Here is a 23,562-nt window from a genome sequence, read left to right on the forward strand (position 1 = left end):
GGGCGGGCGGGCGGGCGGGCGGGCGGGCAGGAACAATGCATCAAGCCAAGTGACGGTGTTAACACGCACAAGGAAAACAAAGCTTATGGGTGCTGTGTGCGCGTGTGCAGGTGCCTGCACGAGCGGCGCGGCGCCTCCATCACCTTCGACACCATCGCGCTCAGCGGCAGTGTGCAGCAGCTGGCCTGATGGGCGAGGGCGGCGCTCACGGCGGCGGCGGCGGCAGCACCGCAATGCAGCAGCAGGGCCTGCAACCGCGGGTGCGCGAGGCTGGCCGCGGGCTTCCTTGCACGTGGCGTTCTATTGCTCTTGCTTGCAACACCATTGGTCTTGCTTGCATGCGGCTTGTGGCGTGCGCCTGCTCTTGCTTGTGTATCATGATTGCTCCCGAGCCCAGGAGGGGTGCGTATGCGTGGGGCGGGTCATGACGGGTGTGGGGCTTGGAGGGGAAACCAGCAAGAACATGATGTCGAAAACCCAAGAAGCGATTCCTCACGCCTCCTCCCCCACCCCTGCTGCTTCACACAGGCGCTGTGTGAGGTCGCGCCGCAGCATGTGACGTGGCTGGGGCGGCGGGGCAAGGAGCTGGCGATGCGGGCGCGGGGTGGTGTGGGGAGTGGCTGTAGCAGCAGTGTGGCAGTGGCGGAGGTTCGTTCAGTCGTGGTGGAATGGGACGGCGCCGGCGGCGGGAGCCCTGGCCGCGATGGCGGCGCCCCTGCCTACCGCCGCCGGCTCAGTGACACCGTCAGCGGCGGAGCTGGCAGCGCAGGCGGGGGAAACGCAGCTGACAGTTGCAGGGGCAGGTTTGGGAGCCGGGCCCGGTGGGAGCAGGTCGAGCCGCTGTTGCTGGCCGTGATGGATGAATTCGTCGCACATGCATGCATCCATGATGCCGCAAGAAAACCATGATGAGCGCCTGGCGGACTGCTGCAGGATGTGCATATGCATAGCGGATACCATACTAGCTGTGCTGCCTTTCATGCGATTTTGTTGTTCTTGTTGGTTTACAAGGTGGTGTGCGTGCTATCCTGTCCCCGTAAGTACCAGTGGCCTGGGCCGGTGGGCCCTTATAACGGGAAACTAAGTACTGTTTGCTTACTGGACGTCTGTGAATAGGCATTTGGATCACGCTGTGATTAGGAAGGATCGTGGCTGGGCACGTGGTGAGACACCGCCGGACCTCATCACCGGCAAGTACGGTACGCCCATGCAGCCCCATCGCTTGGGAGCGCGGGTCTGTAATTCCGTGCGTGATGTTACACATGGTTCGCTCAACATTTAGTTGGGCCAATGCATGGCCCGTCTCCACCACCTCTTGCAGTCCTGGCGTCTCAAATGGGCTTTTATTTGCACTGGGAATTGCGCTGCACATCGTCAGCTAGGTCATGTCTTGAAGTCCGGATACCGTACGCTCTCAGCATACATCCCGTCCTGACTTGCGCGTCCGTCTCGCTCACCGCGCGCACAACACAAACTAACCACGTATGTCTACTGCAAACACAATCGTCAAACACAAACACTTCAAGTAAGGCGGCCCCACGCGCGTGCGTGCGCTCCGCAGCAGGCCGCCCACAACCACAAACCACAAACCGCAAAGTAAACTTCTGAGGACAACCCTTACGCTTCCTGCCTTGCTTGATCTCAGCAGGCCGACACGCGTGTACGCCTTCGTTCCAGCGCTCTGTTTCCAACCGACCAGCTGATACCCGACTACTACTATCCGGCGCCCCGTGGCGCCTACCGTCTCCTTATTGCTTGCCTGAATGAGCACTTGCCACTCATAGGCCGTATCTGTCATTGATCCCATCTCATCTCATCTCACCTCATCTCATCAGCCGCACAGCAGCTGCTGCTTGCTTGCCTATATCGATCTAGCCGGTACCCGGTGAGCACACACCAGTGCACGCACCGCGCACCACGCACCACCTGCCTGCCTAGATAGCTATCGCTAACGGCCTAGCCATCAACTGCCTAGCTAGCTGTCCAGCTATACGTACGGTGTGAAGCTAGCTAGCACCAGTCCACCTGCAGCTGCGCCAGCGCCGCGCGCACCTGCCGGAGGCTGGGTCGCGCCTCGGGCGCCGCCGCCATCAGCGGCCGCATCACCGCACGCAGCTCGACCAGGAACCCCAGCCCCAGCCCCGTCAGCCGCGCCGCCTCGGCCGCCGCGGTCACGTCCGCCTCCGCCGCGCCCTGCGCCCGCAGCTTCTGCTCCTGCTGCTGCAGCCATTGCATCTGCGGCTGCAGCGTCGCCTCCATCATCGACACCGCCAGGGTCGTGCTCGCTCCGAAGAGGTACAGGTGACTGGCACCGCACATGCTGTCGCGCCCGCCGTTCATGCCGCGCAACCACGCCAGCTGCGCGGCCTTGGAGCTGGCGCCGCCGGGGCACTCGCGATACAGCCGCGCCAGCAGCGCCACCGCGCCGTCAAGGCCCGCGGCCTTGGCCTCCGCCGCCACCACCGCCAGGCTCTTGTGTTGCAGCTGCTCCAGCACCTGCCCCACAAACATCTCGGGTGCGGCGTAGGCCCAAGTCGCCATGGAGGGCCGCGTGGGAACCGCCACGGTGTCGAGCCGGGCGGCGAACACGGCGGCCTCGGCGGCGGCGGCGGCGGCGGCCTTGGCGGCGGGGCTGGGGTCGGCGCAGGCGGCGGCGGCGGCTGCCGCGGCGGCGGCGGCCTCCGCCTGCACGGGCGCCAGAGTGCTGATCGGGTGGGAGCCGGCTCCGTCCAGGTCACTCAGGAGCACGTCACCTGTGTGCGTGTGGGCGCGTCGTGGTGAAGGAAGGAGGGAAGGGCTTAGTTGAGGCGTGAGGAAAGGGCGGGCTCGCTCGTTGGCAGGGCGGGACCCGTGCAAGGGGCATGTCTATCATCCATGCAGTACAAGTCCGTCACGCACCCACTACTCAAGCAAGTCTGCCGCATCCCTCACCAGACTCACCATTATTGGCATCAGGCATCCCATCCACCAATGCAATCCCTCCCTCCCTCCTTCCCTCCCTCAGTCCCATTGCCATCACACACCACTTCTGACTCGCTCACCCCGGGCGTTCACAAGCAGGTTATCCAACTTGAGGTCGCCCAGCACGCGACCAGTGCGGCTCAGCTGTTCAATGTGGTCAATGACCTGTGAATTGGGCGGGGGATCGGAAGCAGGAGGGGAGAGAGAGTGTGTTTGCATGTGCGTGTGCGTACGTGTGTGTGTGTGTGTGTGTGTGTGTGTGTGTGTGTGTGTGTGTGTGTGTGTGTGTGCGCGTGTGTGTGTGTGCGTGCGGATGTAGGGCGGGTGCGGGGTGCAGCACGCGCGGACTACACGAACGTGCGCGCCCGAAGGTGCGACTGCCACCCTAGCTATCTGGGAACTGCCCCCTTCTACTCTACCGGCGTGGGGTACTGCGTCCCCGTGTATTCTAGGGGCTTGCTTGCTTCCCGGGCAAATGTACGCACGGCGGGGCGCCCCGGGATGAAAGCCAGGCGTACAACTCGTCTGACGTGCTGACGAATGACGGGGCGTGCCTGGCCCTAGCTAACCCGCCTCACACGCGCCACCGACCCACGCACCTGGACCATGCAGTCCAGCACCTTGCGGTTCTGGCTGCCGTCATCAACCGGCAGCGCCGTCACCATGCAGTCCCACAGGTACTGTAGCGCTGAGCCCTGCTCCGCCCACTCCCTGTACGTGCACGCAGGGTAGGGGAAGGGAAGGGGAGGGGAGGGGGGGTGCGGTTAATAACGCTGCACCGCAGGGCGACTTGAGTGGTGTCGAGACCGCAAGTAAGCAACGGGTTGCGTGCATGCCGCCGGAAACTGCTCACCACCGAGCAAGTAAGGCCCGCCGGCGCGCGGTCACAACTGCCACACGCACCTACCTACCTATCAAGCCAGCCAGCCAGCCAGCCAGCCAGCCAGCCAGCCACGCACCCAGCCAGCACCCAGCCACCCGGCCACCCGCCCACCACCACGCACCACTTACCAGTAGGTGATAAAGTTGTATACGCCGTCCGCCGCGCACACCTCCTCCACGTCCCAGCCCACCAGCGCCGGCAGCCGCTGCTTGCCGCCGCCGCCGCCGCCGGCCGCCGCCGCAAAGTCGTTCTCAAGGTGTGCGGCGAAGACAACCTCGCGCAGCACCTTGTGCATGTCCACGTCGATCACAAACTCCTCGCTGCAGGCGCCTGCCGCGAGCTCCGCCTGACTGGTCGGCGTCACCTGGAACCTCGCAGTCTTGCACGCCACGTTGCCGTAAGCGGCGGTGGCCACCTTCTCCACCTGCCGCACGACGGCGGCGGGCGCGCTGGCGTCGTAGGCATCGGCGGCGGTCACAGAGTGCACGGTCTCGCGCGGCGCCGTCTCGACCAGGGCGGCGCGCGTCAGGCGGGGGGGCAGGTAGGTCTGTGTCTGCTCGATGCAGGCGACCAGGGCGTCAAGGCTGGTGCTGGTGCTGGTGGTGGCGGCGGTGGCGGTGGTGGTGGTGGCGGCGGTGGTGGCGGCTGCCGGCTGTAGCGGCGGGGGAGGCGACGCCACGGGCAGCAGCTCCCTGTGGAGTGCGGGTCGGAGGGGATACGGAAAAGAACACGCGCGTGTAAGAACTTGGGAGCTAGATAGAGAGAGGAGAGAGAGGGACAGAGAGGGAGTAGAGGGAGAGCGAGGGAGAGAGGGAGAGCGAGGGAGCGAGAGAGGGAGAGAGGGAGAGAGGGAGAAAGGGAGAGGGAGAGAGGGAGAAAGAGCTCCATCCCTACCCGCCGAAATAAGACGCTCACACACGCGCGCACTCTTGGCTCGCTGGCTTTATCACGCACTCACCAGAACGTCACAAAGCTGAAGACGCCGGGCGACACGTACTCCACCTCGTACCCCAGCAGCGGCGCCAGTAGCATCAGGTCGTTGAGGCCGATGCCCGCCGCCGCCGCCGCCGCCATCTGCATCTGCTGCTGCTCTGTCTGCTTGCGGCGTTGGCCGTTGGCCACGTGGAGTGCCAGCGCCTCGGTCACCGCCTCCTTGAGCAATACGGGCGGCAGGCCGCCGCCAGCCTCCAGCACCGTCTTTTCGTGCGCCGCCACCTTGACCATCTGGGCGCAGATGATCAGGTCAGCAGTGACGAGGCCACCGCAAGCGGTCGCGGCGGCGGCGGCGGCGGCAGCGGCGGCGGCTGGCGGCGGCGTCGTGGGCAGCGTGGCCTCGGCACGGACCAGGAGGTAGCCGGTGTTGGTGCTGCTGTTGGTTGTGTCTTGAAGGACTACGTGGTTCGTCATGTGGCAGCTGGCCGGCAGGCGCTGCAGGAAGCCTTTCGACACGAAGGCGACGCTGTCGCGCAGGGCTTGGCACTGCTCATGGGGCGAGTAGGGCGGCGAGGCTGCCGTGGCGGCGGTGGTGGTGGCGGCAGTGGCGGCGGCAGCTGCGGTGGCTGCGGCGGCGGCGGGCGCATCATCAGCTCCCAGGCGGGGCGAGGTGACCGGCGACGGCGCGCTGATGTTGTGCGGTGCAACCGTGGCGAAGTCCACGGTGCACGAGTTGGTGGCTGGGCAGGCGCAGGCGCTGGCGCCCAGCTCGGCAGCAGGACGCGGTGAGGCGGGCTTGGCCGCTGTTAAGCCCTGTGGATCGATGGCGCATTATTGCATGTCACATGCATTGTCAGCGGGCTTACTTGGTCGTGCGTGCAGCAGGGCTTTCTACGAAATGCAGGTTCCCGCCGTAAGCCGTTGTGTGCGTCGGCGGTCGATCGCAACCATCTAACCGTTATTGGCTTAATCCATGCACTTCCCCCTGTGGTAACCCATGTATCCGTTGCTCCCTGAAGATGTGTTTACTTGCCGTAATAGCGCCGAGGGCCAGCCGTGGCACAGCAGGAGAAACAGCAGGACGCACAGCAGCTCCTCCTTGAGGTGGCTCCGTGGCTCCACACCTGCAGAAAGTACCATTTTGATGCAACAGATGGTCAGTGAATGCGACATCACCGCGCGAGCGAGCGTATCCTTTTGCTTCAGTCATCGGAGAAATGCGCACAGCCGGCGGAGTCAGGTCCCTCCACAAACCGCCAGAGCCAAGGGCTCATGAGGCTGTGCGTAATTTACACTCTAGAAATTCCAGCACAGTGATTCAATCGGTCGTTAAATGGCGAAAGTCCGTTCCTGGGTTTGACCCTACGCCTAGCCCCGCCCCGCCCTCAAAACAGCGCCCCTGAAGGCCCAGTCAGCTCAGATACATTATACCTATCGTGAACGTCTTCCCGCGGCACCGATTGAACTGAAATGGTGAAGGCCCGTTACACGCGAACGGGAATCCCGCTCACCCGGCCAAGGCCTTCAAGCCCATCGCTTGTATTTTAGCCGCCATTCGAGCGGCTTTGCAATAGAGATTTAGCTTAGGCAAGCGGAGCTCCAAATTGCTCACTAAGAAACTAAAGGCGGCACTCGGGTCCGCGTCAATTCACCTCAGCAAGAAGTGGAAGGTTGTTAAATATGTGTAGTTTAGATTGAAAATACAGAATCGACTGAGAACTGTGCCTGGTCGCGGCCTGGGAATGCGACACGGGCGGACATCTGTTGCGTCGTCGTACATGCAGCGACCGGAAGGGGGACAGCAAGGTGGCAGCGCCGAAGTCGCGAGAAGAACAAATTGGTTGTTTGTTTATCGCCCAAACACTCGCGCGCGGTATGCCCGCTCCACGCCCGCCACTTTGTGGTCACTGACTCGAACTGAAAAGCACGATGTGTAACAGCAAGTCTGGCTTGGTGGCAGAGTTCAACTCACATGGGCATCGCAATTCAACGGGTGTCGTGATTGGATGTTTAGTGTCTTTAAGTTGGAAGTCGCGAGCAGAGTACACCTACCCGCCGTCCATGGAGAACCTGGTCGAGGCCTTCAAGTCGGCCTAAGGCCTTCTAAACTGATTTGACATGCGATACAATTATTCAATCACCTAGCATTATGCTTGGACACTAGGAAGTAGCTTTTAGAACCTGCCGCTTCATCGTCGATCGGTCCAGTCAAGTTGAACCCTGGAACGCGGTTCCACGCGCGGGGCCGTCCCCACGCCACGGCCCAAACACGAGCGCGCTAGCCCGCGGCCTTGGAACGCAAACCCGCACGCTGGCGAATCATCCTATCCACACCTGCACTTCCTCCAATCGCCCATACTGTGCTGTGCGAAAGTGTTAATGTCCACCTGCTGGCCGCCATCCCTTGCCTCCATCGCTTGGACTTGCTCGCTGCTCCGACAAGCAACCGTCCCACCATCATCACTGCTAGCGCACTGCCATCTCCTCACTCGCTCTCCTCGCCAGCCGCCGCGTGCTCCGTCTTGGCCTCCATGCGGGCCTTCTTGGCCGCCTCCGCCTTGGCCTTCCGCTCCTTGCGCACTTTCAGGATGGTGCCCCCGACACCCACGCGACATCCTCACCTCTCGACCCCCACGCGACATCCTGGTCGCTCTTGCCATCGCCATCGCCGTCGCAACCTCGCAGTCACGACCGAGCCACGCATCCCTCAAGCACCCATGCCCCACCCGTTACACACACACCGCAACGCACGATACCAGATACTGCGCGCACGCGCAGTACCCAGCCCCGCGCATCCCCATGCCCTGTAGCCAACCGCGCCTATGTATCTAGCCAATAATCCTGTCGCCCGTGCCCAGTGCCAAGCTGGTGGCACAGCCGCAAGCAACTTATCTAAAAGCAGGCACCGCACCTCAGATGCCTACGCGCGCCTCCTATTGCTTATCCTAGTCCTAGTTGCCTAGCACTCCCGGTACATGTTGTAAAACCTACCCTAGAAGTCGTCATCGTCATCGAAGGAGGGCGCGGGCGCGTACGTCACTCGCCCCGTGGGCCGGTCGCGTCCGCCGCCGCGCCGCAGCGCACTCCGCGGCTGTAACGGCACCTGGGTGTGAGGGACGCATTGTTGAGTGGGGGTGCGAGTGGGTAGCCGTGCATGTGGAGAACAGCGAGCGAGTTAATCGCAAGTATGAAGTGCCCCCGGGTGGGTAGGTTGTTGTGGTTGCGTTGATGTGGGTCGGTGATGTGGTGCTCGGCGGTGGCCGGTGTGATGTGGGCGGTGCAACCTGCTGACAATCAGCCTTTCGGCGGTTCTTCACGCCACTGCAGCATGCGCCATTCCAACCCACATCCCGAATGAACCCGAACCCGAACCAGCCGCAAGAGGCAGCGAACACGCACGCAGCCACACACACACACACACACACACACACACACACGCACCCGGTCGTAGGGGTCCCCATCATAGCTTGCTCCTGCCCCCGCTCCCGCTCCGCCGCCGCCGTAGCGGCTGCGCGCGCGGCGACCGAACCCTGCGCCGCCGGCGCCGCCACCCATGGGCCCCGGGCCGCCGCGGCGCTGGCTGCGCACCGAGCTCACCCGCCAAAACTGGTACAGCCCGACCAGGAGCATGCCGCCTGCGCATCGTGGGGACATTGGTGTGTTAAAGAGCATAAGTAAAACACTACGACGCGTAGGACAGTGGTGTATGTGGGGACTTTGCTGAGGCAAGGGAAAACCCGCAGAGAGTGTGTGCTTGCAGGCACGGTCCCAGCGCCCCACGCCCACTCACCGATGAAAAGCGGCTGCACCCACATCTTGGCGCCCGCGTTGGCGGCGGGCGGTTTGGGAAGGTGCGAGTCCAACACCACCAGCATCGCCAAACCCGACCCCGCACCCACACCCACTGACCCTGCACCAGCCCTAGCAGCAACAGCTGCACCGGCTGAAGCTGCAGCAGCCTCCGCCGCGGCACCCGCGGCACCCGCGGCACCCTCTGCAGCCGGTGCCGGTGCTGGTGCCGGTGCCGGCGCCGGCTCCGCGGGTGGTGGCAGCGGCGGCAGCTGCAGCCCCAACAGCAGCACTTGGCTGCCCGGGCCCACCGCCACCACCGGCGGCGTGGGCAGTAGCCCGTTGATCAGGTAGGCGCTGTCGCTGTTGCTACTGCCGGAGGCGGCAGTAGCAGAGGCTGGCAGCGCCGCCGCCGGGGACTCGGCCGAGGATGCCGCCGGCGGCGGGGGCGGCGGCGCTGCCACCACCGAGGGCGCCGCGGCGACTGCAATGGCAATGGCAATGGCAATGGCAATGGCAATGGCAATGGCAATGGCAATGGCAATGGCAATGGCAATGGCAATGGCAATGGCAATGGCAACATGAGCATGAGTATGGTATGGTGGTGGCGGCGTGAGCGGGGCCCGGCAGGCCGGCACCCTGTAGAACCAGACTAAACCCCATGGTAGCTTGACACGCACTCACAGCGCAAAGCCCAATGCATCCGCTCCCTCGTGTCGCTGCTTCCTTATCGGGAACGGCAAAATCCACCCCCAGCCCTAACCCCAACCCGAGCCCCACATCAGTTGCCCCCGCCACGCACCCAGGTCGCCATCCGCCACCGCCGCAATGGCAGGAATGCCCTGCCCCGCCCGCGGCACGCCCGTCACGTTGAACAGCACCCGCCGCCGCCCCGCGCTCAGCAGCAGGTAGCCGCGCAGGGGCGTCAGGGCCAGGCTGGGCAGTAGCGAGGCAGGCAGCGGGGGAGGCGGGGCGGCGGCGCCGGAGGGCGGGGCGGAGGGGAACACACCCGGGATGGCCCCAGCGGCGGCGGAGGAGTAGGTGGGGTCCAGCCAGGGCATGGGGGTGGCACGGTGCACCTGTGTGTGCGTGTGTGCATGTGAGTGCCGGTAATGATGCTTGGTCGTACTTTGGTCGTACGGTACGTATGGGATTATTTTGAGGAAGGATTCGTGGGAGGAGCTGTCCAGTCACACGCACACGGCGCACTGCGCACAGCACACACGCGGGCGCGGCACGCACCTTGCAGGCTGTGAGGCGGCCCTCGTGCGGCGTGACCAGCGTGAGCAGCTCTCCGCGCGCGTTGACGCCGTAGGAGCGGAAGGCGCGGGTGGTGTCAAAGGCGGCGGCAACCAGACGCGAGCCGTTCAGGTGGTGGCACTGGGGGAGGGTGTGTGTGTTACATTCATGTTAGATAAGACAAGGGGGACGGGTTTACATTCATGTTAGATTGAGGAATGGAGTCGTAGCCAGGAACAGTAGTGTAGCAGGCGCGTTGTTACCGATGTATGTAGGGCTACATTCATGATTAGTTAAGGAGGGGGGATGGAGACGTGGGTGGTGCATGGTGGAGGGCAAAGGCGGACGCATTGCATGGCACCCCGCTAACAGCAACACGCACACGCCGTCTGTTCTTGTGGACAACAAGCACACCCGCTCACCGGGAATGCTCGCGGCTGCCTGGGCTGCAGCGTGTTCAGCAGTGTGGTGTGGTGTGCCGACAGCATCACCGCGTACGTGCCCACTGCGGAGCAGGAGGCGGCGGCGTCGGCGGAAAGTCAAAGCAAGCCAAGTCGAGGACGTGCACGGTGTGCACGTGTGAACTGTGCAGATGCACTCGGACACTGCAGGTATCCGGTTGAGCCGCGCGCATGGTTCGTGCCCTCACCACCAGGCTCGCCATCAGACCCCTCCAGCCCCCCCCCCCCCCCCACGCCCCCACGTAACCCCCCACGCCCCCAGCCGGCACACTGACTGCGGCGTTTCCAAGTCGTCCGGCGGCTTCCCTCAAGCGCCACATGCCCCTTGCCGGCTGTCACGACCCACACATGACCCACACATGACCGACATGACCCACACATGACCCACATGACCCACATGACCCACACATGACCCACATGGCCCACCCTTGTCTCATATGGGCCCCTGCCTCCGCCACACCCACACCCACCCCACACTCCACCCCATCCCATCCCATCCCACCCACCCCCTGGCCCCCACTCACCGAACCGCACCGCCAGCTGCGTCCTGTTGGTGCGCCCCCAGAACCGTGCCGTGCCATTGTCGCGCTCTAGCCGCACGTTGCCGGCGCGGTCCAGCACCATCACGTGCCGCCGCCCGCCCACCTTGTGGCCCAGCCTGGGCGGGGGTTGGCGGAAGGCGGGGGCAAGTGGGAGGAGCGGCGCACGGAGATAAAGCGGAAGGTAAGGGCCTGAGGTGTGGGGTTAGGTGTGGTCGCAGAACATGCATGACTCCTCCCCCTCCCCCGCCTTCCTCGACCCGCCTCCACACCAGAGCGTCGCAAGCCCCTGCCAACCCGTCTCCAATGCCGCTGCACCAATCCCCTCAGCCCCAATCCCCACAGCCCCCCAGACCCCCAGACCTCACCTGTACGGCAGGATGTGCATCACAGGCGCCGGCGGCCCTGTGTACGCCCCGGCCTCCAGGTCCGCACCCGACCCGCCCGCGCCGAAGCCGCCATGCAGCCCCCCGCCGCCGGTGCGCCCGCCCGCGCCCGTGCCTCCGCCCGCGCCCACGCCCACGCCGGAGGCCTCTCCCCGTGCTGCCGCTCCTGCATCTCCCGCTCCTCCTACTCCGCCTGCTCCTGCGGCCGCCCCTCCGCCTCCCCCAATCAGCTCCTCCACAGCCGCCCAGGGCAGCGCACCCGGCGGCATGCCCGGCACCACGTGCTTCAGCGACAGCGCCGCCACGCGCATCCCCGGACCCAGCCCATGGCTGGGGTGCGCGCCGCCCGATGCAGCCGCTGCCGCCGCGGCGGCGGCCGCGCCGCCGCCCGCCGCACCGCCGTGCGCATGCCCCTGACCCGGCTTGTGCTGCGCATGCGGGTGCTGCGGATGCTGCGGATGCTGCGGATTCAAGCCGGCCAGGTCCGCTAGCACTACGGAGAAGCTGCGTGTCTGGCCGTTAGCGTGCCCCGTCACCACCACGCTCTCCAGCTTGCGGACGAAGTAGGCGGAGCAGGCGGTGACGGCGGAGTCGGTGCCGGTGGGCGCCGCCGCCAGCACGGCGCCGTCGGCGGGCCGCAGCAGGTACAGCATGCCGGCGGCGTCGCCCGCCACCAGGTACGACACCGCGCCGCCGCCGGCGGAGGCGGCGTTGGGGTGCGGCAGCTCGTGGACGAAGGCGCAGGTCAGGGCGGCCGGCGCTGCAGGCAGCAGCGGAGGCGGCGGGGGTGGTGGCTGGCCCTCTGCCGCCGTCGGCGGCGGCGGCGGTGCTGCCGGCGCCGCCGGCGTCAGCTGCAGCGCCGTGCGCACTCCGAAGTGGCGTGATAGCCAGTCGCTACCGGCGGCGGCGCCGCCAGCCAGCGACGGCAGGATGTCTGCCACGTCTGCGGCGGCACTGCCACCACCTACAAGTGGCTGACTTACCGACCACACCCCGGCGCCGCCGCCCCCCAGGCTGGTGGCGGCGCCTGGCGCCGCCCCGGCGGCTCCCGCTGCCGCCGCTGCTACTGCCGCGCCGCGCTCCCGCAGCAACTGCTGCAGCGCCGCCGCCAGCGCCTGGCGGACGGCGAGGGAGGTGGCGGCGGGCTCCGAACCCAGGGTCCGCAGCACCGCAGCCACGGCGTCGCCGCCAGCGGCGGCGGCGATGCCGCCGCCACCAGCCGCCAGCAGACCTAACCGCCGCTCCTGCTGCGCTACAGCCGCCTCCAGAGCTGCTACAGCCTGTCGGGCCTGCAGCAGCAGTGCACGCAGCTCCTCAAGGGCCGCGTCGCTGCCGGCGGTTGCGCCGCCGATGCCGGCTGCGGCGGTGTCGACGGCGGCGTTTGCAGCGGTGTCGGAAGCTGGTGCCGGAGCTGGAGCAGGGGAGGCATCAGCGGCTGCGGCCCCCGGCTCCGCAGGGGTGGAAGCAGTCGCAGGGGCGGGCGCTGCGACTGGCTCAGGCTGAGGCGCTGGCGGCGGATTCGCGGGCGCAGGTGTAGGTGATGTGGGTGGTGCCGCAGGAGGTGCCGCAGGAGGAGGCGGAGGCGGAGGCGGCGCGGCCGCATCTGCGCTACCAGCCTGCGCTTGCGCTGCCTCAGGCGCCGCAGCCGCAGGCGCCAAGCCAGCCGACGCAGCTGCTGAAGCAGCTGCCTGTGAAATGCCTTCCTCGTGTGTACTGTCCGAAGTAGAGGACACGGGCACTGCCGCCGCGGCTGCTGCCGCACTGTCGGCTGCAGCATCCGCAGCTGTGCACGTCTGCACGTCGGAACTGGGCTTGACACCTTGCGCCGTTGAGTCCGTCCATTCGCACGACCCGGCACTATTCACGTCTGCGCACGCAAATTCTGGCTCCCTTATCGCTTGCGTGGCGGGGGCGCTGACTGCATGCGATCCATTCAAGGCCACAGCGAGCAGCATGCCGACAAAGAGTGCTCGCATTTTAATTTTCTGCTTTTCCTTTATTAAAACAATAAGCAGGACATGGCTTCTAAGCCCCAGTTTGGGCGGGAACAATCAATATTGTTGGCAATAGAGCTCCTGGCTGCCTTCCTTACAAGTGACAAACAGTTACGAAAGCAAATGATAAATATGTAAAGAACGGGGCCAAGGGAGCTTTGGAAGTTTTTCCGTGCATGGGGAAGGATTGGTTCGGCCCGGGCCAGTCGTTTTCTGAGTGGCTCCGTCATTATTCGACCCCGGAACGAGTGTATGTGCGTGGCGTTAGGAAAGTAGTGATTATAGGTCGTGCGCAAGTTAAAGGGCGCAGCTCCTTTCCCACCAGTCGCTCCGGGCGACGTCTTTTTACTTGCTGAGTGGGGTTTCTTTTCAACTCGCTATCCGGACTGCCCTTGATCAGTATGAACAAGCAGCTATTGGGACGTACCTGCAGCGGCCGGTCCGTGGCGGGGACTGGCCTGCGACATGGCCACACGCTTCGTCGCCCAGTGCCCTTTGCTCCGAGTCGTCTGCCGCCCGCACGCGCGACCGGTAAACCTGGCGATGAGGAGCCTGAAAACTATGAGGCTCTGCGGGAGCGCTTCTTTCGCAGCGGCGAGGGCGCAAGCAGCTCTAATTCACCGCAGCAGCAGCAAGGCCCGGCCAAGGACGCCGACGGCGCAAACCTGCTGAACGTGATCAACCCTTATGAGCTGGGCCGACAGACGCGCAAGGCGTTCGACGACGTGTGGGGCCAGCTCTCCCGTGTGAGCTCGCCCACACGCAGCTTCATCATCGACGATGTCCTCGAGGTCGGGGTCGGGGCGGACGCTGAGTTCGCGGCGCCGCAGGCCGCCTACACCACGGTGCTTGTGGTGGGAGCGACGGGGCGCGTGGGGCGCATCCTGGTCCGCAAGCTGCTGCTGCGCGGCTACAAGGTGAAGGCGCTGTTCCGCAACCGTGCCGGCGTGGGCAAGGACGCCATCCCAGACGCGGTGGAGGTTGTGGAGGGCGATGTGGGAGACATGGCCACGTGCCAGAAGGCTGTGCAGGGCGTCAGCAAGGTGAGGCGGGTGGGAGGTGGGAGAGAGGGGGAAATGGCGAAATGGGTTCTGGAGGGTTGAGAGAGGGGGTTCAGTGGAGTAGGGTTGGTGCCGTTGGGAGGAGCGGAATGAGAGGAGCAGGGAGGAGCAGGAAGCAGGCGCAGAGGGCAAGGTTGTTGAGCGCACGTGGAGTGCACACGAGGGCGCCGGCGCTGTATTGAGCATTTTGACTGTGTGGGGACGTCAGTGAAATGGGTGGTTCTAAACTGTAGGAACGGAAGGCGTGTGCACAGCAAGCGGGTGTGCTTGGGTCCGGGCGTGCGGGTGGAACCGGCACGTGTCCGGTGCGGAAGCCATAACAGCCATATGAAACCACAACAGTCATATGAAGCCATGATAGCTACGTGTGAAAGCCTGTCAGGCCACTGTGACGGGGCTGACGGCTGCCCTTCTCGCCTGATCCCCCAGCTCGCCCTCCTAATCCTCCTGCTCCTCCTCCTGCTCCTCCTCCTGCTCCTCCTCCTGCTGGCCGCGCGCAGGTGATCTTCTGCGCCGCCGCGCGCTCCGTGTTCACGGCCGACCTGCTGCGCGTGGAGGACCGCGGCGTCATGAACATGGTCAAGGCCATGCAGGTGTGTGTGCGCGCGTGTGTGTGTTAGAAAAAAACAACAAAACGAAGCCCGCCCAAGCGGCGCCGGAGTTACTTACGGATACCTACCGAATACCGAGCGTCGTGTTGCCGCGTCGACCCCGGCGTGTGTGTGTGTGTGTGCGTGTGCGTTTGTGTGTCAGGGAGGGAAATGACACATGTGTAGTCGTGCTGGTGGATGTGGGCGTTACATATGGGTGTGCGGATGTTACACATTGTTTGTGTCAGGAGTTGGGTTGGGGGTTAAGGGGGGCGCTGTGAGGGTCTTGACTGAGCCATCATCCCGACCAACCACCGACCTACCAACCAACCCCCACACCGCACGACCACACGCTCTGCAGGATGAGCTGTTCCGCCGCAGCAAGCGCACCGGCTCCAAGTTCAGCTCGGCGGCCAAGAAGGAGCTGGCGGACTTCAACTCGCGATTCCACCAGGTGGGGAGGAGGCGGCAGGGGCTTGGGCAGGGGCTTGCTGTGTTTATTTTGCCAATGTAGCCAGTACAAGTGCCGCACATGCACTGGGAGAGCCAAATGTCAAACTTCGCAGTACGGGGCACGGGGGGCGCATAGACCTTTGAGTACCGGTGCACATGGGCTATCCGGTCAGGTGCGCGGACAGAGCCAGTGCTGGGTGCTAAAGCAGGGTTCCATCACACCTACACCACCTGCCAACCAGGCATCAGCCCCGTCCATATCCCGCCCGCACCCACCTATACCTCAGCAACTCCGGCGCCGTCTTGATGGGCTTCATCTTATGTTGTCCTTCAACCTTTGCCCACACCCGCACCTGCTCCTGCCTGCACGCAGGCTCGCTGGGACGTGCGTTTCGTGGGCACGCCCGAGGACGCCGCCGCCGCGGCCGAGGGGCGGCCCAGCCGCGACGCCGGCGACGCCTACGGCCGCGTCAATGTGGCGGAGGCGGTGATCACTGATGACAACAACTTGCTGTTCACTGGTGGGGACAAGCGTGCGTGTGTGTGCGCGTGTCCGTGTGTGTGTGTGTGTGTGTGTGTGTGTGCGTGTGCGTGTGTGTGTGTGTGTGTGTGCGTGTGTGTGTGTGTGTGTGTTTGTGTTTTGGGGCAGGGTGGCTCCCAATGTCCAATGAGGGGAACAGGGGTTTCGCTTTATGTACTTCACAACGCCCCGCCCTCCAAACTGCCAAACAAAACCCGCACAGGCACGCTTATGTCTCGCGGCGCGCTGGCGGAGGTGGGCGCGCAGCTGGCGGCCAAGCTGCCGGGCGGCGAGCACCGCACGGCCGGCACGGAGGGCCTCGTGTTGCGCGTGCGCGGCGACGCCCACAGCTACCTGCTCATCCTGGAGACCAGCGAGGGCCACCGGTACGGCGCGCGCTTTCCCACGCGGGAGGGATACCTCACCGTTCGCCTGCCGTACGCCGCTTTCCGCTCCGAGTACCAGGTGCGGCGGCGTGCTGTTGGGTGTGGTGGGGCCTTGGGGGTGCTGTTGGGTGTGGTGGGGCCTTGGGGGTGTTGTTGGGTGTGGTGGGGCCTTGGGGGTGTTGTTGGGTGTGGTGGGGCCTTGGGGGTGTTGGGGGTGTTGGGGCCTTGGGGGTGTTGTTGGGTGTGGTGGGGCCTTGGGGGTGTTGGGGGTGTTGGGGGTGTTGGGGTAGGGGCGGGGAGGAAGTTATATGCATGCCCAAGGAGACCAAGGGTACCGGGCGGTGGCGGGCGGCGGCGGCTGGGCAGCATTGGGTCGCATGTGGGTGTCAGCAGCGGGCAGCAGTGGGCGGGGGTCGGGGGCCAGCGAGCAGAGCTGCTGGAGCAGCCGGCCGGGCGGGCGGGATGGATGGGGGGAGGGAGGGGAGGGGAGGGGAGGGCAGGGGAGGGGAGGGGAGCCTGCAGGAACCCGCGACGCGCACCCAAGCCGGTCGGACAGAGATGGTCGGGGGCGGGGATGCTTGGGGTGCTTGCTAGACCGGTTTTTCGGTGATGATTCTGGTCTCGTGCGTGGGGAGCCTGGGGATTTGTCAGTTGACCGTTGGGTCCCTCTCGCGCCCACAGGATCAGCCACCTCTGGACCCCAGCAAGCTCTCAACCATCGCTATCCGGTACGAGAACCGGCGGCAGGGCAGCTCCCAGGTGAGGGCGGGAGAGCGGCAGCGAGCCGATCACGGTTAGGCGGGCGGGCAACAACAGGGGCGGGGAAAGAGAGGGGAACGGGGTTGGCAACGCTGGGTTTGGCTTGGGGCGGGGCGTGGATGCTGGGTTTGGCTTGGGGCGGGGCCCACGTGGATGCGCCACGACACGTTCGTGTGCAAAGGTCCACGTGGGATGCGGCGGAGGGCGGCAAGCCCCGGCGGTGGGTTGGCAGGATGACGTCTTGGAGACACACGGCGCTGGGCTGGGACGGTGCGAGCGAAACCTAGCGAACATTTCCTCACCTGCCCCAGCGAAACCGCAGCCAAACCCCAGTGCCAAACCCCCAACCCTCACTTATTCATCACGCGAACGTGTCCGCACGCACCCATATACAAACAGGTTGCGGCGCTGCGTGCCGCCAAGGGCTTGGCGGCTACGGACATGGCGGCGCTGGCGGCGCAGCAGGCCCGCGACCAGCGCTTCAGCCTGGAGGTGGACTGGATCAAGGCGGTGCCGGGTGAGACCGGGATGAGACCGGGAGAGGGGGGAGGAGGATGGGGAAAGGGGAGAGGGGGTTGTGAATACCAAGTCCAAACTACACCTAAACCAACGAAAACGAACGGGAGAGGGGGGGAGGAGGGGGAGAGGAGGGGGACGAGAAGGGCAGAAGGGGAAAGCAGAGAGGAGGGCGGAGGGCAGGGCAGTGGAGAGAGCAGAAAGTGAGTGGAAAGTGGGGGAGCAGTGGAGAGGGAAGGGCGCAGAGCAGGGTATGGCAGGGAGGGAGGGGGAACGGAGGGCATCGATTGGAGGGGTTCCGGGAGGGCCCGGAGCAAGTCGGGCGGGACGACGACGAGAGGCAACGGGTAAACGGCACGCGCACCACCCCCACCTGACAACCACCACCACTACCCGACAATGACCACCGCCACTGCCACCGCCACTGCCACCTGACAAGCACCGGACCACCAAACAACGCAGGCGGCAGCGAGCCGGACTTCGTGCTGGTGTCCTGCGCCGGCAAGTCGCGGCCTGGCATTGACCCCGCCGACCTACGCAAGGTGATTGACGCCAAGCGCCGCGGCGAGGAGAACCTGCGCACCAGCGGCCTGGGGTACAGCATCATTCGGCCAGGTGCGGCGTGGGGGTTAGCGGGATGGGTGACGGGGGCGGGGCGTGTGGGCGACGGGGGTGGCGGGCTGGGGGTGGAGGGGTGTGGGGGCGTGGGGAAAGGGGGGTTTGTGATTCGCAGGCCCGGGAGGGGAGGCCGCAGGAACGAGGGGTGGCGGCTGGTCTTTGGCTCTCAGGCATCAGGACTCAGGAGGTGGTTGGGGCTGTGAGACCGACGTGCAGCGCGCCGCTGGAGGCGGGAGGATGATGCGGGCCCTTAGAGACTTTAGGCTCGCTCATTTACCTGAACACAACGCCCGCCCACTACGCACATGCGGGGGGAGGGTGCCGTACGGATGGAGCGGCTGGCTCGTGACTCCCAACCGAAACTGGGTCCGAACTCACTCGCTGCCCTGCCATGACGCACACGCACAGGCACGCTGCTGGATGAGCCCGGCGGTTACCGCGCACTGGTGTTCGACCAGGTGTGTATGGAGGGAGGAAAAGCGGTACATAAATGCAGACTGGGGGGGTTTGAAAAGTTCATTCCAACCCCAATAGAAGCCCAGAACCATGGGGGTTGAAAGGCGTCGTTGTTGCGTGGGGCGGGGCTGGAGGGGCCTGGGATTGCATCACGTGCGTTGGTTTGCAGACCGCTTCCGCTTCTTCACCTCAAGCAACTCACAGTCGTAGCCACCGCTCCCCGACTTCACGGACATCGGTAACAACGCGTCTACTCTGCAACTGTACCTGCCTACGACTTCACTTCTTAATTAATCATGAATGTAATCCCCCACCCCCTCGCCCACCACAGGGCGACCGCATCACGGAGTCCATCGCCGCCGCTGACGTGGCGGACATCTGCCTGCGCGCCCTGCACGAGCCCGAGGGCCGGAACAAGACCTTCGACGTGTGCTACGAGTACCAGGTGGGTGGCCCCGCAACCCGATCACCCGCAGCTTCGCGAGGCTGCACGACCTGTCCTCGACCTCTTCTCTTGCACTTTGCACGCACCGCTCCCCTGGAGTCTTTGCACCGCTCCCCGAGAGTCTTTGCAACGCCGCCAGCGTCGCCGTCTCATAACCAGTCATGCCTGCAACCCCCTCCGCCTCCGCCTCCCCCCCCCGCGTCTACGCTGCAACTGTACCTGCCTACGACTTCACTTCTTAATTAATCATGAATGTAACCCCTCCTGTCCAACTCCTGCTACCCAACTGCCGCCTACGCCTTCACTTCTTAATTAATCATGAATGTAACCCGCCCCCGCCCCCACACAGGCTGACGAGGACAATGCCATGTATGAGCTGGTGGCGCACGTGCCCGACAAGAAGAACAACTACCTTCGGGCCGCGGTGGCCTCGCTCGCCAAGAACACCTAGAGCAGAGCAGTAGCCGGCAGTAGCAGCAGCCGGCAGCAGCAGTAGCTGGCGGCAGCTGGGCAGTAGCTTGTAGCCGCTGGTACCTGAGCTTGCGGCAGCAGCTTGCTGTAGTGGAGTCTAGGGGCTGGCGCTGGCCAGGGAGGCCGGGGTGCAGAGAGCCAGGCGGCAGCGGCGGCAGCGGCGATTTGTGTGGCGCGTGGCGTGGGCGCCGCAGCGGTGGAGGCGCCAGCGCGCGACGTTGCAGCGACAAGTGGCATTCGGCAGCGAACGAGGAGGCGGAGGTGACAGCGGAGGCCGCTGCGTCTGCGGAGGGGAGCTTACTGACGCAGGGCGCGATAGCATGCAAAGGGCGCGGGGCGAGATACGTGGAGAGGCGGAGCAGCGGCTGCTGCCGGAGCTGCGGCGCCTCGTGACAGCGGGATAGAGCCGTCCAGCGCAACGCGACTGCGACGCTAAGGCTGTGGCGCTGTGAGGGGAGCCAGTGGAGAGCGATACAGACTCACGTCAGGCAGGCGTTCGGAGGTCGGCGCACGGTGGCGGGTTTGTGGCGCGTGCGGCGACGTCCGCACAGCGCACGCGGGTGTGCAGCATCGTACGGTAAATGCCGCCCGCCTAGCAACGGCTGCGAGCGGGTGCGGTGGGCTATGTGAGAGGTTTAGGGAGGGAGGGACAGGCGGGGGATTGGAAGGGTCGTGGAGACGTGAGGGCGTTGATTGCTGCAGGCATGGCCGGCCCCGCGGGCGCAAGCACGAAGTCACCGCAGGGCCTGCTTGCGGGCTTGCTGACAGCTGCGTCTGGGTGCTTTGTGTGGCCCTTATTTTGCGCGGTTCTAAGAGACGTCGTTTGAGAGCAAGAGAACTCCTGAAGCAGGTCATCTAGGGAAAGGACCGGAGCGTAGAGCGCGCATGTTGGCTGCGTGTGCGATTTTGGTCTCAGGGCGTGTTTGCTGTGCCGTCATGAGCAAGGCCACACATAAGGCTGCGCGGACGGACAGCGCGCCTGACGAGCACGCCGCAGGACCACTTTTTTGCAGTCGTTGTGCCGCTGGTGTTTCCCAAACCCCTGAGAAGAGATCTTGTGTCCCGGTTGTTGTACTCATATTTGAAACTATGAAACCACGCCCCCGACCAGGAGGGGGCGGCCAAGCGTATAATTGTTTGCAGCGGCGTGAGTTGTTGTGGGCTGCTGGCTTGGCTTTGGGCTGGGGGCTTGAGGGTTGCCAGGGGCGAGGGTTGCCGCTAGTGTGATTTTGGTTGGGAAGCCGGGGACCCCGTGTCGCGGCATGCACATGGAAACCCTTTCTGGGCGAGACTGGGCGGTGGTAGGGCTGGCTTGGATGAAGAGGGGTCTTAGGAATGCCGCAAGTGCTGTCCAGGGGCTTGCGCGTATTCATTCATCATCGTGTCGTCTTGCGGGCTCCAGGCCCAAGCGTGCCAGGAAGGCGCCTTGCTAAACGGTGCACGCGCGTTGCTTGCGAGACACGGGCCGTCGGCGTGCGGCCTGAGGCAGTGAGGCACGGAACACTGTAACTGTGCTTGGGTTCGTAAGCCGAGCGGTGGAAAGCGCATGGAGTCATGGGAAGGTGCGGGGCGAATGTGGGGGGCAGCGTGGAGCTGAGGCTGTGAGGTAGCATTGGATTGCCGTGTCGCACGCGTTTTTAGAAGCGCAGTGCAAAAAGGGAACCCCGACCACAAGCCCAGGCCAAGGCACCGCCCAGCCGTAGCACACGTTCCCCATCCCCAGAACCGCGACGTCTCCGCCGCCAACGTGATCCGTGTGCTCCTCCTGCTGAAGCCTGAAGCTGATGGGCTTCGAGCGGCCGACCAATCTGCAGCGGCCGCCATGGCCGCCGCCGGCGGCGGGGCCGGGCTGAGAGCCTGAACGGCGCTAGCAGGGCGTGGGGCTGAGGGTGCACGTGTCGATTGGCGGCGAGTGACGTGACTAGTTTGTTAGCTGCGGGTTAGCACGGACTGTGCACCCCACCCAACCGGCCACGTCCGGATTTGCGGGGATGCCAAAGGCCCCCAACATAGAGGCGTGTGCAATTTGTGTGTGCTTAGTAGGCGCCCGCGTCAAGGTGGCTGGGTTGATAACGACCCGGGAGGGGAGGGCTCAGCCCTTTTCCTGCCTCCCTAAGGCAGCCACCTCCGTGTTAGAAGCGCAGCTTGAAACGCGCACGGCAGCTCTCCCAGTGGCACTTGAAAGATGAGAAATTCGACCATCGCTCATTTCGCTCCTGCGTTACATCGGAGAGAGGACTGGGCGTGATTGAGCGTGCGAGGAAGGTGCGAGGATGCTCGGGCACGCGCGAAGCCGCGAACCGCTCTGGCGCCTGGCAGTCAATGGAGTAACGGGCTTTGGGATGCTTGCGGCGTTGGCCGCGGATGGGCGTGCGGAGATGTGCCCGTGTGGGCATCCGATGGCTAATGCAGGTTTGGGCGGGTGCAGGTTTGGGCAGGTGCAGGTGCAGGACAAGGCCATAACATAGCATCCGTGTCCCTGTTGTCCCCTGTGAAACAGGAACCGCGACCTGAACGCTGCGGCGAACATCCGCCTCATCGCCGCGTGCGTGGAGGACGGCACGCCATATCCAGCTGCGCTGAGCAGGCCGCCCAAGCGGCGCGGCTGGATTAGTGGCAGTGGCGTCCAGATTAGCGATGGCGGGGGGGTGTGCTGCAGCGTGTGTGTGCTGCAGCGTGGGGGTGTGTGTGCTGCAGCGTGTGTGCTGCAGGTTGAGCCTGTCCTCCCCAGCCGTCCGGCCTAGGTCCGTGATGAGAGGAGCTAGATAGGTTGATCCTGTCTCAGCGCTAGCCTTCTGACACCGTCCTGAGTGGTCGTCTGTTCTAGGCGTAAGCTCAAAACATTACTTCGGCGTGTGGGGACGCCGCGTTGGCGAGAGCCACGGGTGTTGCTATACCGTGGGGGCATGTCTCACCCGTGGAGGGCACTGTATGCAGGATGTTTGGATGATTGGAAAACTGCAAGTCCTTGTTGCAGAATATTGCCGAGTGGTTCGTACATAAAGCAGCAGAGAAGTTGGGAGAGAGCCGCTGTGCATCAAGGTAGCGCATGGCAATTGCGGAGCCAGGAGACATACCATTGCAGCGCGGCGGTGTAGAATGCGGCGTACCTGTTTGTTTCGATGATGGCTGAGGCTATGGCACTTTACACATTCTATGCGGGATTGATGGGGAAAGGCGTCGCGTGCGAGATTGTTGGCATGGGTACGAGTTATGGAGGGATTGTGTGGAGTGCCGTGAGGTTCATGACATATCCAAGGAAATTTGAGGTGTGAGGACGGCTCAAAAGAGCATGCGGCATGGGCGCAGTTGACGTAATCCTTGTCGTTCCTTGTTCAGGTCGGCCTCCTTGGAGGGGATGTAGGTGATGGGCTGGGTGCCGGCTGGCGCTGGCGCGTCTGCTGCCCCCGCGTGCTGGAGGTCAGTCGTGGCCAGCACGCCCGACTTGGCCGCACCACACACAGCGCAGCCACACACCGCACATGTACCAGCACTCGCGCATGCGTGCTCTCCTAGATAAGGGGTACCCTGTGTTCAACTCGTACAACGTTGGGCACAAGCCAACGGGCTTGTGGGGCCAGCAGCGGACCCACCGGCCTCACCCTAGCTTGTCAGCTAGGGACTCGCAAGAGGTAGTCTTATGACGCCGACCCACGGCTTAGGTGAGCAGCGCTAGCGTTTGCGGTGAGCGGTGAGCGGTGAGCGGGGCCTGGGGTTCCTTATACTTGCGGTGCAAGGGCTAGAATGGTGCCATAGTACGCGCTGCCAAACCCACAGGTGTCGGGATGTTGGGATGTTGCGCACGGGATGTTTAGTGGCACGACAGCGTGTGTTCCCACATACTGCCATTCAATAAGAGCGAACTAGTACGTAGCACGTACGAGTACACGCTTGTACGTACTACGTACCGTGCAACCCTGAGTGAGGTGTTGCGCTGCGGGGCGGCCGGGAGGTTTCGGGAGCCATTCGTACGGATTTTGGGGGGCGCCTCAGGATCGAGAGTGTACTGGCGCCTACGCTGCTCCTCGTGCCCACCGCCCACGTGAGCTACTCCACTTACCATAAATGGAGTAGAGAATTCGATATGGAGGTCATAACGACG

The 23,562-nt window shown here is 64.4% G+C and overlaps 4 protein-coding genes across 4 annotated transcripts; 2 read left to right on the forward strand and 2 right to left on the reverse strand.

The window, feature by feature from the left end:
* Positions 1-1,275: 1,275 nt before the first annotated feature.
* On the reverse strand, positions 1,276-6,451 carry CHLRE_13g578550v5 (uncharacterized protein). The gene is made up of 7 exons (XM_043069508.1): positions 6,289-6,451; positions 5,811-5,901; positions 4,803-5,590; positions 3,973-4,536; positions 3,561-3,672; positions 3,042-3,126; positions 1,276-2,753 (listed from the first exon to the last, which is right to left on the reverse strand). The coding sequence occupies exons 1-7, from the start codon at positions 6,330-6,332 to the stop codon at positions 2,011-2,013; spliced, it is 2,427 nt and encodes an 808-aa protein (XP_042917483.1). The 5' UTR covers positions 6,333-6,451; the 3' UTR covers positions 1,276-2,010.
* Positions 6,452-6,615: 164 nt separating this feature from the next.
* On the reverse strand, positions 6,616-13,311 carry CHLRE_13g578600v5 (uncharacterized protein). Its single transcript, XM_043069509.1, has 8 exons — positions 11,174-13,311; positions 10,791-10,924; positions 10,228-10,310; positions 9,809-9,946; positions 9,369-9,645; positions 8,568-9,050; positions 8,219-8,412; positions 6,616-7,880 (listed from the first exon to the last, which is right to left on the reverse strand). Exons 1-8 carry the CDS (start codon positions 13,144-13,146, stop codon positions 7,770-7,772), a joined length of 3,393 nt encoding a protein of 1,130 aa, XP_042917484.1. The 5' UTR covers positions 13,147-13,311; the 3' UTR covers positions 6,616-7,769.
* A 120-nt stretch (positions 13,312-13,431) lies between these two features.
* On the forward strand, positions 13,432-20,981 carry CHLRE_13g578650v5 (uncharacterized protein). The gene is made up of 11 exons (XM_043069510.1): positions 13,432-14,228; positions 14,747-14,839; positions 15,198-15,290; positions 15,663-15,810; positions 16,033-16,274; positions 16,877-16,954; positions 17,354-17,471; positions 17,933-18,085; positions 18,497-18,546; positions 18,876-18,989; positions 19,339-20,981. Exons 1-11 carry the CDS (start codon positions 13,587-13,589, stop codon positions 19,438-19,440), a joined length of 1,833 nt encoding a protein of 610 aa, XP_042917485.1. The 5' UTR covers positions 13,432-13,586; the 3' UTR covers positions 19,441-20,981.
* A 610-nt stretch (positions 20,982-21,591) lies between these two features.
* On the forward strand, positions 21,592-23,553 carry CHLRE_13g578676v5 (uncharacterized protein). Its single transcript, XM_043069511.1, has 2 exons — positions 21,592-21,741; positions 21,961-23,553. The coding sequence occupies exons 1-2, from the start codon at positions 21,734-21,736 to the stop codon at positions 22,202-22,204; spliced, it is 252 nt and encodes an 83-aa protein (XP_042917486.1). The 5' UTR covers positions 21,592-21,733; the 3' UTR covers positions 22,205-23,553.
* The last annotated feature ends 9 nt before the right edge of the window (positions 23,554-23,562 follow it).

Source organism: Chlamydomonas reinhardtii, chromosome 13 (assembly GCF_000002595.2).
Source record: "Chlamydomonas reinhardtii strain CC-503 cw92 mt+ chromosome 13, whole genome shotgun sequence".
NCBI classification, from domain to species: Eukaryota; Viridiplantae; Chlorophyta; class Chlorophyceae; order Chlamydomonadales; family Chlamydomonadaceae; genus Chlamydomonas; species Chlamydomonas reinhardtii.